Genomic DNA, 15049 nt, shown 5'->3' with positions numbered 1-15049 from the left:
AGTTTCACTCTTGTTGCCCAGGCTGGAATGCAATGGCATGATCTCGGCTCACTGCAACCTCTGCCTCCCCAGTTCAAGTGATTCTCCCGCCTCAGCCTCTCGAGTAGCTGGGATTACAGGCATGCGCCACCAGTTAATTTTGTATTTTTAGGAGAGATGGGGTTTCCCAATGTTGGTCAGGCTGGTCTCGAACTCCTGACCTCAGGTGATTCGCCCGCCTTGGCCTCCCAAAGTGCTGGGATTACAGGCGTGAGCCACCGCAGTCACATATTAATTTTTTATTTAGTAATACTCACTTGTGATCATTTATTTTCAAATAAACTACATGTTATAGCCCTGGAACCTTGATGACCAGTCAAAAATACAGTTCAAAAATTAAATGCAAATCCTAAATTACTGCTTTAAAACTATTTTGAATTAGTGTTCAACCATCTTGTATTACCTTGTAAAATGCCTGCCATTAGCAAGTTGCTCCGTTACTTCCACATTCTTCTCAAAACTAGAATCTGAAGAATTCTGTGCATCTTTTCTCAAAGATCTTAAAGCACGTGTCCGGTGGTAGGTTCCAACTTCCTTAACTGACGACCCATCCTTTAAGAAAAATTAAGAAAGCCATCTAAGTTTTTCTTTACAAAACTCCCAATTTAAATTCCTCCAAAGAGTATTCTTTGATTACAAGTTAGTAACAGCTGCTTTTTGTGCAGAATCATTTTGCATCTCCCCAAGAAACTACAAGTTAGTATCTAGAATAACTATTTCATGATAAACAAGTATCAGCAATGTCTATGAAGCAGCTAATATAAGATTTACTGGTTTACAGTTCATAACCACTTTATAAAAAGTAGTCTTGACAGTAAAGTTTTCCACCACTGACAAAAAGTTGTAACAGTTTATTATAGTAGGTACTCATTTATTTTAAGGCTATAGAAGTTAGAAAGACCTAAGAAAGATACAGACTCACCAAAATACTGCCACCTAATCACCAGCAGCAACCTCAAAATAACTGGTCCATCAGATTTATAATTTTGGCTTGAACAATGAAAAAGAGTTATTACTATATATTTTGCCCAGTTTAACCCAGATAACGCAACAGCTGAATTAAAAAACTGTTTAGGGGCTGGGCACGGTGGCTCATGCCTGTAATCCCAGCATTTTGGGTGACCTAGGCGGGTGGATTGCTTTGAGCTCACAAGTAACAGAACAACATGGGCAACGTAGCAAAACTCCATCTCTACTAAAATTGCAAAAAAATAAGCCAGGCATGGTGGTGCACAGTTGTGGTCCCAGTTACTTGGTAGACTGAAGTGGGAGGATGATTTGAGCCTGGGAGGTGGAGGCTGCAGTGACCCGTGATCGAGCCATTGCACTCCAGCCTGGGCAACAACCCTGCCTCAAAACAAAACAAAAAACAAAATAAAACAAAACAAAACTGTTTTAAGTATGTTAATCTGTTGTAAAAACCATACTGCTCTATGTAACTTCATTTTAGTACAATAAATAGACTAGAGGCTAATAGGCTGCTTTATGAGCTAGAGGTTCTGTCATAAAGTATTGCAAAGCTCGTACACCGCTCTGAAATCATATACAGAATTTTCACATTGTAAGTGAAAGGTATCTAAAATACAAACAACAAACAAAGCAAACAAAAAAAGATAGGGCCAGGCGCGGTTGCTCATGCCTGTAATCCCAGTACTTTGGGAGGTCGAGGTGGGCAGATCACTTGAGGTCAGGATAAGAGACTAGCCTGGCCATGGCCAACATTGTGAAACCAAGTCTCTACTAAAATACAAAAACAGCTGGGCGTGGTGGCGTGTGCATGTAGTCCCAGCTACTTGGGAGGCTGAGGCAGGAGAATCGCTTGAACCCAGGAGACGGAGGTTGCAGTAAGTAGAGATCGTGCCACTGCACTCCAGCCTGAGCAACAGAGCAAGACTGTCACAAACAAACAAATCAAAGACAGAAGTCAAAGTCAAAGGTTCCTAACAACTCTATAATTCTATGCCCTACTACTCTGAAAACTGATCAGTTTAGAAAAACAGGCAGTGCTTTAGGAAAAAACATTTGAGTCCCTGGATCACATCCCAGACTGGCTTTACTCTATTGTTGAATGTTGTTTTATCTGGGCATTTATTTTTGATTTGAGCAAAATATTTGGTTGGTTCACAATAAAAAGGATATTTACACCACAATAATCTGTGTAAAAATTAGATAAGTACTTCAAAAATAGTAAATGATGTACATGATTTGTCACCATCTTTATCAGTGTACCTATATTTGAGGATGTTTGAAAAAAGAATACTTACACCTTGGGTGGTGTATTATTTTTAAGACAAATATTTACCTCTTAGATCAGTATAGTGTAATGTACGACTTTTTTTTCCATTTTCCAAGGAAAATTTCCAAGGAATATTTCCAATTTCCAAGGAATATTTAAAGGGAATCTACTTCCAAATTATCAACTTTCATGTCCTTTTTCTTAAAACTGATCAGGCTGAAAAGGCACAAGGCATCCCATTCATTTGCCTTTCTCCATTTTAAAAAAGAGAGTTCTAAAACCACAATGAGATACCAGCTCACACCAGTTAGAATGGTGATCATTAAGTCAGGAAACAACAGATACTGGAGAGGCTGTGGAGAAATAGGCACACTTTTACACTGTTGGTGGGAGTATAAATTAGTTCAACCATTGTGGAAGACAGTGTGGCGATTTCTTAAGGATCCAAAACCAGAAATACCATTTGACCCAGCAATCCCATTACTGGGATTATAAATAATTCTACTATAAAAACACATGCACTCGCATGTTTACTGCAGCACTATTCACAATAACAAAGACTTGGAACCAACCCAAATGCACATCAATGATAGACTGGATAAAGACAATGTGGCACATATATATCATGGAAATACTATGCCGCCATAAAAAGGATGAGTTCATGTCCTTTGCAGGACATGGATGAAGCTGGAAGTCATTATTCTCATCAAACTAACACAGGAACAGAAAACCAAACACTGCATGTTCTCACTCTTAAGTGTGAGTTGAACAATGAGAACACATGGACACAGGGAGAGGAACACCACACACTGGGGCCTTTTGGGGACTGGGGGGCATGAGGAGGGACAGCATTAGGTGAAATACCTAATGTAAATGATGGGTTGATGGGTGCAGCAAACCACCATGGCACATATATACCTATGTAACAAAACTGCACGTTCTGCACATGTATCCTAGAACTTAAATTTAACTTATAATTTTAAAAATAAATAAAATTAAATCTAAATAAATAAATAAAATAAAAAAAGAAAGTTCTATCTCTCACCCATTCTGAAAGTCACTATTGTAGACACTTCAAGGTATTAACAACTTTCACAAAGCCAAAGAAAAACACTGGTGTAGGTGTTAAGAAATTGAATGAGTAGGCTGGGCGTAGTGGCTCATTCCTGTAATCCCAGCACTTTGGGAGGTTGAGGCGGGCGGATCACGAGGTCAAGAGATAGAGACCATTTTGGCTAACATGGTGAAACCCCACCTGTACAAAAAATACAAAAATTAGCTCAGTGTGGCAGCGCGCGCCTGTAGTGCCAGCTACTTGGGAGGCTGAGGCAGGAGAATTGCTCGAACCTGGGAGGCAGAGGTTGCAGTGAGCTGAGATCACGCCACTGCACTGCAGCCTCGTGATAGAGCGAGACTCCATCTCAAAAAAAAAGAAAAAAAAATTGAATGACTAAAGAAAGACAACAAATACCTTCCCTTATTAGGTGGTTTTCAATTCTCTGCTTTCAATAAAATTGAAAGGAGACCTAATAAAGCTAAAAGAACATTAAAAATCATTTTTGGCAAGTGATTTTTGATGCATAACCAAAAAAAAAACTGAGTGGCACTGTTAAGCATAACTCCTTTCATTACTGTCTACTTATTTATATGAACAATACTTACATTTATAAAAACAATGGAAATGATACACAAAAACACAGTCTTGATTTTTTGTTTGTTTTGCTTTAGGAGCTTTTAATGCTTAGACTGAAAAAGATCACAGGGTAGGTTTTTTGTAGTCATTGATCCATCTCCGACAAGGCAAGAATTTTCCCTTCACCCTGGTCACAGGTAGAAGTCCAGACTCTTTCCTAGCAATGTCTTCAGAATGGAGGGGCTACCTTTGCAGTGCAGTGCCTCCCCAACCCAGAGGCAAGAAAGCAAGAGTATGTAATGAGCACCCATGTGCCAGGCCCATGCCAGGCATTTTCAAGAGAACACTGTCTTTAGCAATAACTACGATACATCCACAGATACATGAACTAATTGGATGGGTAAGGGAACTTCAACCATGTGAGAGCTAATAAAATCTTACTTTTCTTGCTCACAAAATTGGAATGATACAGAGATTAGTGAAATAATTTTAAAAATCTTACTATGTTTTATCATTTCAAATCCAAGTAGATAATATGTTCTTGTTGTTTTGATTGACAGAGCATTAATTCTAACAACTCCACCCACAAATGTTTTATTTCTTGGCACTCGGAAGCCCTTTAAGGCTCAGAAATTTTTCTTAAACTGATTTCATGTCCTATTCAAGTGTCGTCTACAACCTGCATAACCAGTACTTTGTACAACTTGCTTATACTTTATTTGCATATAAAAGTTTTTAAAGAAATATGTAGTATTTTTATTTAGGCACCTCCAAACTTGAATTCACCTGTGTAAAACATTTTTAAAGGATACAATTCTCTTTTGAGTACCATTACAGCTAAGCAGAGGTTTTCACTGGTTCTATTTTTCTACTGTTATTGATAAGCATGCTAACACTGACTGTCTTACATATAGTTGGCATTTCAAATAAACGGCTTGTATGGAAAAAAATTTCACATCAACATAAAATGCAGCGGGTTAAGTCGACTGAAAATGCAAATTAAAAGAGAGAAAAAAAGAATGAAGGTAAACTTTGTCTGCTAAGAGTTTGTTCATGTTCTTATTTTTAAATGTTCCACAATATACCAACTAACCGGTTTTTAGAATGCAGTGGATACACGTAAAGTCTGACATAATAGTTTTATTCTTTTTAATATCAACATCAAAAGATGACAGAAATTACATCCTTTGAAAGAAATAAAAGAGGGGGAAGTTGAGATAACTTAAAACTGTATGAGAGAATAAAGAACTAAAAACCAATTTAGGAACTCTTAGGAGAAAACAGCATTGGATTTGGCAATGATTTCTTAGATGACACCAAAAGCACAGACAACAAAATAAAAGTATGTTAAGTTAGACCTCATCAAAATGAGCACCCTTTATGCACAGAGAACACTATCAATGGAGTGAAAAGGCAACCTACAGAATAGGAAAAAAATTTGCAAATCATATACTGATAAGGTATATAGGGTTTTATATATATACACACACACACACACATACATATATATATATGTCTCCAGAATATTTAAAGAACTCCTTTGCAAAACAAGCAAACAAAAAATAAGCAAAAGATGTGACTAGAGATTTCTCCAAAGATAAGCAAACAGCCAATAAACACATGAAAAGATGCTCACATCACTAGTCGTTAGAGAAACACAAATCAAAACCACATTGAGATAACACTTCACACACGTTAGGATGGCTATTCACACACACACACAAAAAGGAGAAAGTAACAATTGCTGGTGAGGATGCAGAGAAATTGCAATCCTTGTGTGTTGCTGGTGATAATGTAAAATAATAAGGCAATTCCTCAAAAACTTAAAACACAGAATTTCTATATGACCCAGCAATTCCACTTTTGGGTATATAGCCAAAGAAGCAAATGCAGGGACTTGCACAAATATTTGTACATTCATGTTCATAGTCATAGCAGCATTATTTACAATTCCCAAAAGGGGAAGCAACCCAAGTGTCCATTGACAGATGAACAGACCAATGAAATGTGGTCCATACAACGGAATATCATTCCTTTTTTTTTAAAAAAAGGAAATTTTAACACATGCTACAATATGGATGAACTCTGAAGATACATTAAGTGAAATAAGCAGGTCATAAAAGACAAGGCTGGGTGCGGTGGCTCACGCCTGTAATCCCAGTACTTTGGGAGACCAAGGTGGGTGGTTCACGAGGTCAGGAGATCGAGACCATCCTTGCTGACACAGTGAAACTCCGTCTCTACTAAAAACACAAAAAATTAGCCGGGCGAGGTGGCGGGCGCCTGTGGTCCCAGCTACGCGGGAGGCTGAGGCAGGAGAATGGCGTGAACCCGAGAGGCGGAGGTTGCAGTGAGCAGAGATCGCACCACTGCACTCCAGCCTGGGTGACAGAGCGAGACTCCGTCTCAAAAAAAAAGACAAATATGATTAGTCTAGGAATATGAGATTCACAGAAGTCACATTCAGAGACAGAAAGAATAGTGGTTATCAGGGACTAGAAGGAGACAGGAACTGGGAGTACAGAGTTTCAGTACTCCGAATGGGAACAGAGTTTCAGTTCTGGAAGATGAAAAAGTTCTGGAGCTGGATGGTGCTGATGGTTGCAGAACAATGTGAATGTGCTTAATGAATTATATGCTTAAAAATGGTTAAAACGGTCAATTTTATGTTATGTATATTTTGGTACATTAAAAAAGAAAATAAATGCTACCACATTCCTGAGGATAAAAAAAGATTTTGTTTCCTTACAAAACAAGAAAAGGGGTGGGCGGGGATAATACTAGGAAAAAACATTTCCTAAGAAACCTGGAAGACAATCTTGTAAGTGATGTAAGAGAATCTTTGATTTGCATAGTGAATGCCTTGTCATTCTCTCCAAATAAGCACTAGGCAGCAAGAAAGACTCAACAATGTGGGAGAAAAAAAAATGTTTTGGGGGAGTCCCCTATATAGAGTATACATTAAAATTTTTTTTTTTTTGAGACGGAGTCTCGCTCTGTCGCCCGGGCTGGAGTACGGTGGCTGGATCTCAGCTCACTGCAAGCTCCGCCTCCTGGGTTTACGCCATTCTCCTGCCTCAGCCTCCCGAGTAGCTGGGACTACAGGTGCCCGCCACCTGGCCCAGCTAGTTTTTTGTATTTTTTAGTAGAGACGGGGTTTCACAGTGTTAGCCAGGATGGTCTCGATCTCCTGACCTCATGATCCGCCCGTCTTGGCCTCCCAAAGTGCTGGGATTACAGGCTTGAGCCACCGCGCCCGGCCATAAAAAAATTTTAAATGTATCTTTCAAAAACAGTTCTAACAAAAGCAATATAAAAATAAAAGCAATACATGCCCATTATACCTGGAAAAATGAAAATGTCACCCTTAATTTCAGCCATCCACAGACAACCTCTTTTAATCTCTTGGTGCAAAAACCATTTTTTTTTCCTGTGCAAACATATTTACATGATTTAAAAACTGAGATAATACTATATATGTTTTATAAGTTTTTTCTGGTAATATCAACATTTTTTCATGTCATTAAATATTACTCTAAAAATTTAATGAATAGTATTTCAGCCATTACATGAATCTATTTAACAAATTGCTGAATGTATTATACTTAGGTTGCCTGCAATTTTTTCTGATGTTATAAACATCTCTAGATGAATTATCTTGCATATATCTTATTTCCTAAGGAAGACTAGCATAGGTATTAAATCGAAGTCATCTAATCTCCAAGAGGTAAGTTCAACACTGTTAACAGTAATTAACACTGGATGACAGAGACGGGGACTTTCACTTTCTATTTTTCACATTTTCACATGCACTACCGGAAAAAAATTCCTAAAAAGTAAAAAACAGAGAAGACAAACTTAATCTGAAATTTTAACCTAGAGATGTAGTATTCTCATCTATTCTTTGGCTAAAATCTACTTAAATATTGAGAGCACTGATAGTTCTTTAAAAGTGAAGTTTTAAGAGAGGAAATGTTAGTATTTTGTTAAATTTTAAGTCTCTCACGACCTTGTAGAATCAGTAAGTTAGCGTAGAGAAAAAGCAGCAATAGAACGACAAAAAAAAGTTTTCATAAAGTAGACACAGTTGCAAAATAAAAATATTCCACGTTATTTTTCACAGAAGGCCAAGCTTACTCAAGCTTTAAATTCATTTTTTTAAAAGTATGTCTGGGGGTGCAGGGGGTCAGTTGTATGAGTCAATTCAAATATCAACAAATGAGGTTTAAATAGGATGTACTCAACACAAATTTAGGGCTCCTTGAAAACTTAAACAGCAGTATATTCTAATACCCAATGATATACATGTTATAACACTATAGTTGTGATACCCTTCCTTAGCTTTGTCTTTAAACATGAGTTTAAATCACCTCACCATCTACTCTGTAAACTCCAATTTAGTTTCTGCCTCTACAGCTCTTTGAGTACATTCACAACTATCTCCTAATAGCCTTTGCTCGACCTCACTGACTTCTACAGAACTGATCACTTCTTTATTTATTTTCAGAGATACAGTCTTGCTCCGTCACCCAGGTTGGAGTACAGTGGCACAATCATGGCTCACTGCAGCCTCAACTTCCTGAGCTCAAGAGATCCTCCTGCCTCCGCCTCCTCAATAGCAGCTGGGGCTACAGGCATGTGCCACCACCCCTGGCTAATGATTATGTATTTTATTATTTTGAGACGATTCTTGCTCTGTCGCCCAGGCTGGGGTGCAGTGAGTGCAACGGCACGATCTCAGCTCACTGCAACCTCTGCCTCCTGGGTTCAACCGATTCTCTCCCTCAGCCTTCTGAGTAGCTGGGACTACAGGCAGGCGCCACCACACCCAGCTAGTTTTTGTAGAGACAGGGTTTCGCCACATTACCCAGGGTGGTCTTGAACTCCTGGGTTCAAGTTATCCACCTGCCTCGGCCTCCTAAACTGCTGGGATTACAGGTGTGAGCCACTGTGCTCAATTTTTATTTTTTATTTTAGAGGTGGGGGAGGGGTCTCACTATGTTGCTCAGGCTGGTCTCCAACTTCTGGCTTCAGGTGATCCTCCCACCTTGGCCTCCCAAAGTGCTGGGATTAGAAATGTGAGCCACTGTGCCTGGCCTCTACTTTTTTATGCTTTGATCCCTTGGTTTACATAATACTCTTGGTTCCATGATTCAACTTCTCACCTTTAAAATATAGGCACCGCTTCAGACCTCCTTAATTCTTTTTGTGCTTTGCTGTTTTCTTTTTCTTTTTTGTTGAGACGGAGTCTCGTCCTGTCGCCCAGGCTGAAGTGCAGTGGAACGATCTCGGCTCACTGCAAGCTCTGCCTCCCAGGTTCATGCCATTCTCCTGCCTCAGCCTCCCAAACAGCTGGGATTACAGGCGCCCGCCACCACCATAGCTGGGATTACACCGCGCCCGGCCTGTGCTTTGCTGTTTTCTGTTCATCCTCAAAGATAACCAGTCCCAACCTCTCAAGAATTCTGGCATAAAACTCCCAATGGTCGGCTGGGCGCGGTGGCTCATGCCTGTAATCCCAGCACTTTGGGACGCCGAGGGGGGCGGATCATGAGGTCAGCAGATCGAGACCATCCTGGCTAACACGGTGAAAACTCAGTCTCTACTAAAAATACAAAAAATTAGCCAGGCACGGTGGCAGGCGTCTGTAGTCTCAGCTACTCGGGAGGCTGAGGTGGGAGAATGGCATGAACCTGAGAGACGGAGCTTGCAGTGAGCCGAGATTGTATTACTGCTCCAGCCTGGGCAACACAGCTAGACTCCATCACCAAAAAAAAAAAAAAAAAACAAACCTCCCAATGGTCTACTGCTCACTTCTTTAGCTGGAAACAACACTGTCTTCCCTCCCTGTGTTCAACTCTCAGAGATCCTGCGCTGTATTTCTTGATATTTTTCTCCATTCCTACTAATATCACCTTCATTTGAACTCTAGTTTTCTCTATTTTGGTATATGTGGTAACAATGCATTAATTAAGAACCCAAACTCTAGAGATAGAGTGCCTAGGATTTGATTCTTGGCACATCACTTAGAGATGTGTAATCTTGTGCAGGTTACATAAGGTGTCTTAGTATCCATATACTAAGGATATCAATATACTAAGTATCCTTAGTATCTAGTCTCTATTTACTAAGGATCTAGTAATCTAGAATACTTAGTATATGGATACTAGATACTAAGAATCTTGTAATGAGGATAACAATAGTTTATAAACAGGAGAAATATATGTGTCTATCAAGTACTACGCCTGGCACATAGCAACTGCTATGTAAGTGGTAGCTATTATCATTATAATTTTTTTTTTTTAAAGACAGAGTCTCGCTCTCTTGCCCCGGCTGGAGTGCAGTGGTGCAACCTCGGCTCACTGTAACCTCCACCTCCAGGGTTCAAGCAATTCTCCTGCCTCATCCTCCCACGTAGCTTGGATTACAGGTGTGCAACGCCATGCCCGGCTAATTTTTGTATTTTTAGTAGAGACGGGATTTCACCATGTTGGCCAGGCTGGTCTCGAACTCCTGATCTCAGGTGATCTGCCCACCTTGGCCTCCCAAACAAAGTGCTAGGATTACAGGTATGACCCACCACGCCCAGCCTAACATTATGATCTTTTAACTGGTCTTCCTTAACTCTAGATTTGTTAACTATAATCCATCCTAAACACTCTCATCAGATCCCTCTTCTGGCTCTTCACTGTCTCCCAAACAAAGCTGTAACTTCTAAACCTAAAATCAAGGGCCCTGTCTTGCTTATGACTGAATACAAAACTGACATGTCACCCAACTTCAGGGAGCACCACTCACTGCCACACCCAAAAGCTCACTATCTATGCCTTGTGATACTTCATTAAGCTGTATACTTTTCATTTTTCTGTATTGTGTTATGCTTTACGTTTTTAAAATCTCCTGTATGTTACACATATTCATGCTGAGTTTTGAGTATCTTTCCAGACTTTCAAATAAACATACAATGTTTAAAACAGCACCTTCTACATAGTGAAGAATGTTTTATTTTTTTTTTTTGAGACGGAGTCTTGCTCTGTCGCCCGGGCTGGAGTGCAGTGGCCGGATCTCAGCTCACTGCAAGCTCCGCCTCCCGGGTTTACGCCATTCTCCTGCCTCAGCCTCCCGAGTAGCTGGGACTACAGGCGCCCGCCACCTCGCCCGGCTAGTTTTTTGTATTTTTTTTTTAGTAGAGACGGGGTTTCACAGTGTTAGCCAGGATGGTCTCGATCTCCTGACCTCGTGATCCGCCCGTCTCGGCCTCCCAAAGTGCTGGGATTACAGGCTTGAGCCACCGCGCCCGGCCAGAATGTTTTATTTTACCTAACACATGGTAAAATAAAAATGTAGGTAAACAACCCAAAAGTAGGCCGGGTGCAGGGGCTAACGCCTGTAATCCCAGCACTTTGGGAGGCCGAGGCAGGTGGGTCACCTGAGGTCAGGAGTTTGACACCAGCCTGGCCAACATGGCGAAACCCTGTCCCTACTAAAAATACAAAAATTAGCTGTGTGTGGCGGCAGGCGCCTGTAATTGGGAGGTGCTTACAGCTACTCTGGAGGCTGAGGCAGGAGAATTGCCTGAATCCACGAGGCAGAGGTTGCAGTGAGTGGAGATTGCGCCATTGCATTCCAGCCTGGGCGACAAAAGCAAAACACAGTCTCAAAAGAAAAAAAAAAAACAAAAGTAAAGTATGATCATCATCTATTAACAAAAAACACCCTACTATCTATCCTTAAGTGACTCTTCAACATGAGAAACAACCCTAAATTTACAGAAACCAAAAAACCTTAGACCTTAGAAAACAAAGAAAGTACAGAAATAGACAATGGCTAATCTGATTCTGGAAGAAAAAGAAACTACAGAAAAGATATCCAAAGTCATAAAGCTGGTAGGATGAAAATAAAAGTTTAAAAAAAAACAAACTTAGAACACCACCACCACAATATTCAGGGAACCTATACAAGTCAGGAAAAAACAAAAACACAAATCCATAAGCCCAGCTGAATGAGATTATACTCAAAATGTAAAAACAGAATATAGTTAATAAATAGGTGACTATAGGTAACTTCAGAACTTGAAAATAATGTCGGCCTGATCAGAGGTAATGAAAGGAGTTTTGAAAAGAAAGGTCAGCCTGAGATTAGGAAAAATTCAAGTTAATGAATTAATATGAATAAATGTAACCACCCATAAAAGTAACCTAGTCTAAGAAATGCTCTGTCAATAAATATATGGCTGAGGAAACTAAGAAATATCCAAATATAATCAGGGTGATCAGGGAATGAAGTCTCTGAAATGCATGGTTGATGTAAAACAGCAAGGTGAAATCCAACCAAATGTATTGAATGTAAAGTCTCCAAATCAGAAAATATTCCAATTACAGAGACATGTTTCATTTTTGGTACTGACGGGCTTGTCAGTATGAATGTATTACTCCTAAAGACCACTGATTTATTTTAATCCAATCCCATGCGAAGTAACACTGAGATTATAATTTGGTGTACACAGACACCTTGATGTATAAAAGGAAGGAGTACTTTGTCTCAAAAAGGTATAATGCCTCCTGGGAACTGTGGTGGGGGTTGGGGGGAATCCTTTCTACCCTACAACATCCAGCAGAGTGCATTCTAATTGCTCAACCACCATATACCACAAATATGGGATTTATGGCAAAAAGTCTCTGTATATTGCTGTTAGGTCTCCTCTGCTAGACTTCCATCTCTTTAGAGTAAGAACAATCAACAACAAATACTTAATATACACTTACTTCCTGCTAGGTTCTGTTCTAGGTGCTGGGATAACATTGCCAAACAAAAAGTCAAAATCCAAGTCCCCGTACAGTTACATTCTGATTCCGGAAGAAAAATACTTAAAAATACAAAAGTATAGATTATGTTGAAAGGTGGTAAGTGCTAGGAGAATATAAAGCAGAATAAAGACGCATGTCAGGTGAGTGGTTTGTAATTTTAAATATGGTGCTTACGGTAAGCATCATTGCAAAGGTGAAATTTTAGCAAAGACTTGAGGTAGACAGACTCCTAAATTTGAATCACAGTCACACAGCTTACTATAAGGTGAATTTGGGCAAGTTATTTAAGTCTCTGTGCATCTGTTTTCTCATATTAAAAAAATCTTATCTACCACGTAAGGTTATAAGGACTGCGTTATTTATTTGTACAATTTCTGGACCACATTAAAATACTATAACTCCTGAGGTTTTGTTTTTTGGTTTAAAATAACGTTAAAAAAAAAAAAAAGGTTAAAAGAATTGGTCATGCAGATATCCAAGGGAAGAGTACTTCCAGGAGAGGTATACCAAATGGAAAGGCCCTGGTATTAAAGGAGTAGCTATGCCTGTGTGGCTGGAAAAGAGTGGGTTTTGTAAAGGGGTAGAAAAAGATGTCATTATAAAGGAGGCAGGGATGCTTAGGGCTGCTCCCAAACTTATAGACTTTCACTTAAATAGGGAGTCTCAAGAGGGTTTTGAGTGATCAACTGTTTTGACTTTTAAAGATCCACTGCATTTGCTGGGCGCAGTGGCTCACGCCTGTAATCCCAGCACTTTGGGAGGCCAAGGTGGGCGGATCATTAGGTCAGGAGATTGAGACTACCTTGGCCAACACAGTGAAACCCCGTCTCTACAAAAAATACAAAAAATTAGCCGGGTGCGTTGGCGGGCCCCTGTAGTCCCAGCTACTCCGAAGCAGGAGAATGGCGTGAACCCGGGAGGTGGAGCTTACCTCCACCTCGGGAGCCGAGATTGCGTCACTGCACTCCAGCCTGGGAGACACAGTGAGACTCTGTCTCAAAAAAAATAAAAAATAAAAAAGATTCACTGCATTACGAACTGACTATTGGTGGGGCATGGTGGTTCATATCTTTAATCCCAGCAATTTGGGAAGCCGAAAGTGAAGGATTGCTTGAGCCCAGGACCAGCCTGAGCAACACAGTGAGACTCCATCGCTACAAAAAAACTTAAAAATGAGCTGGGTGTGGTGGCGTGCACCTGTAGTTCCAGCTACTTAGGAGGCTGAGGTGGGAGGATCACTTGATCCTGGGAGGTTGAGGCTGCAGTGAGCCGTGATGGTGCCACTGCACTCTAACCTGGGTGATACAGCAAGACTCTGTCTCAAAAACAAATAAATAAATACATAAAGAGAACTGATAGTTGAGGGAAGGCGGGGGCATAATATATACATCAAACAGTAGAAAACAGGAAGGAGGCCAATCAAGAATTACAATAATCCAGGAAAGATAGCCAGATGTGGTGGCTCACACCTGTAATTCCAGCACTTCAGGAGGTTGAGGTGGGCTGATCACCTAAGACCGGGAGTTTGAGACCAGACTGGCCAACATGGTGAAACACCATCTCTACTAAAAACACAAAAATTAGCTGGGCATGGTGGTGTGCGCTGTAATCCCAGCTACTTGGGAGGCTGAGGCAGGAGAATCACTTGAACCCGGGAGGCGGAAATTGCCGCAAGCTGAGATCATGCCACTGCACTCCAGCCTGGGTGACAGAGCAAGATTCTGTCTCAAAATTATAATAATAAATAAGTAAATAATCCAGGAAAGAGATTATGGCTTGAACCAGCATGGCAACACTGGAAGACATATAAAGTGGTCAGACTTGGAATATATTTTGAAAGTAGAGCCAACAGAATTTGCTAATGCACTGGATGTGAGGAGTCAACAATGACCTAAGGTTTTTTTTCCCCAGGAACTGAAAAAAACAGGAGTGGCCATTAACTAAAACTGACGATGGACTTAATAACTGACAACGACTGAGTCCTAACTATATGCTAACTGTTCAATTAATCTCCTTACATGCATGATCATATTTAATCCTCACTACCAATGTGGTGGGTATCACCCCAATTAACAAGTGTAGAAACCTGCTGATTATTGGTAAACCTGAGAAGCAGAAACTGAAATTCGTAATTAACAGTTTTCTTTTTCTTTTTTTTTTTCTTGGGATGGAGTCTCGCTCTGTCCCCCAGGCTGGAGTGCAGTGGCACGATCTCGGCTCACAGCAACCTCCTCCTCTTGGGTTCACCCCATTCTCCTGCCTCAGCCTCCCGAGTAGCTGGGGCTACAGGGGCCCGCCACCACGCCTGGCTAATTTTTGTATTTTTAGTAGAGA

General features: G+C 40.4%; 1 protein-coding gene across 1 annotated transcript in view; it reads right to left on the bottom strand.

Annotated features, from left to right (window-relative positions):
* Positions 1 to 15049, bottom strand: part of ATAD2 (ATPase family, AAA domain containing 2) — an 81299-nt gene that overhangs the window by 63745 nt on the left and 2505 nt on the right. The window contains exon 2 of the mRNA XM_011949294.1: positions 443 to 591. Within this exon, the coding sequence (XP_011804684.1) occupies positions 443 to 591 (149 nt within the window). The remainder of the gene's footprint in view (positions 1 to 442; positions 592 to 15049) is intronic.

The sequence above is a fragment of the Colobus angolensis genome, unplaced genomic scaffold (genome assembly GCF_000951035.1).
Source record: "Colobus angolensis palliatus isolate OR3802 unplaced genomic scaffold, Cang.pa_1.0 Scaffold295, whole genome shotgun sequence".
Lineage (NCBI taxonomy): Eukaryota > Metazoa > Chordata > Mammalia > Primates > Cercopithecidae > Colobus > Colobus angolensis.
Note: the sequence above shows the minus strand (reverse complement) of the source record. Positions and strands in the feature narration are given on the sequence as shown.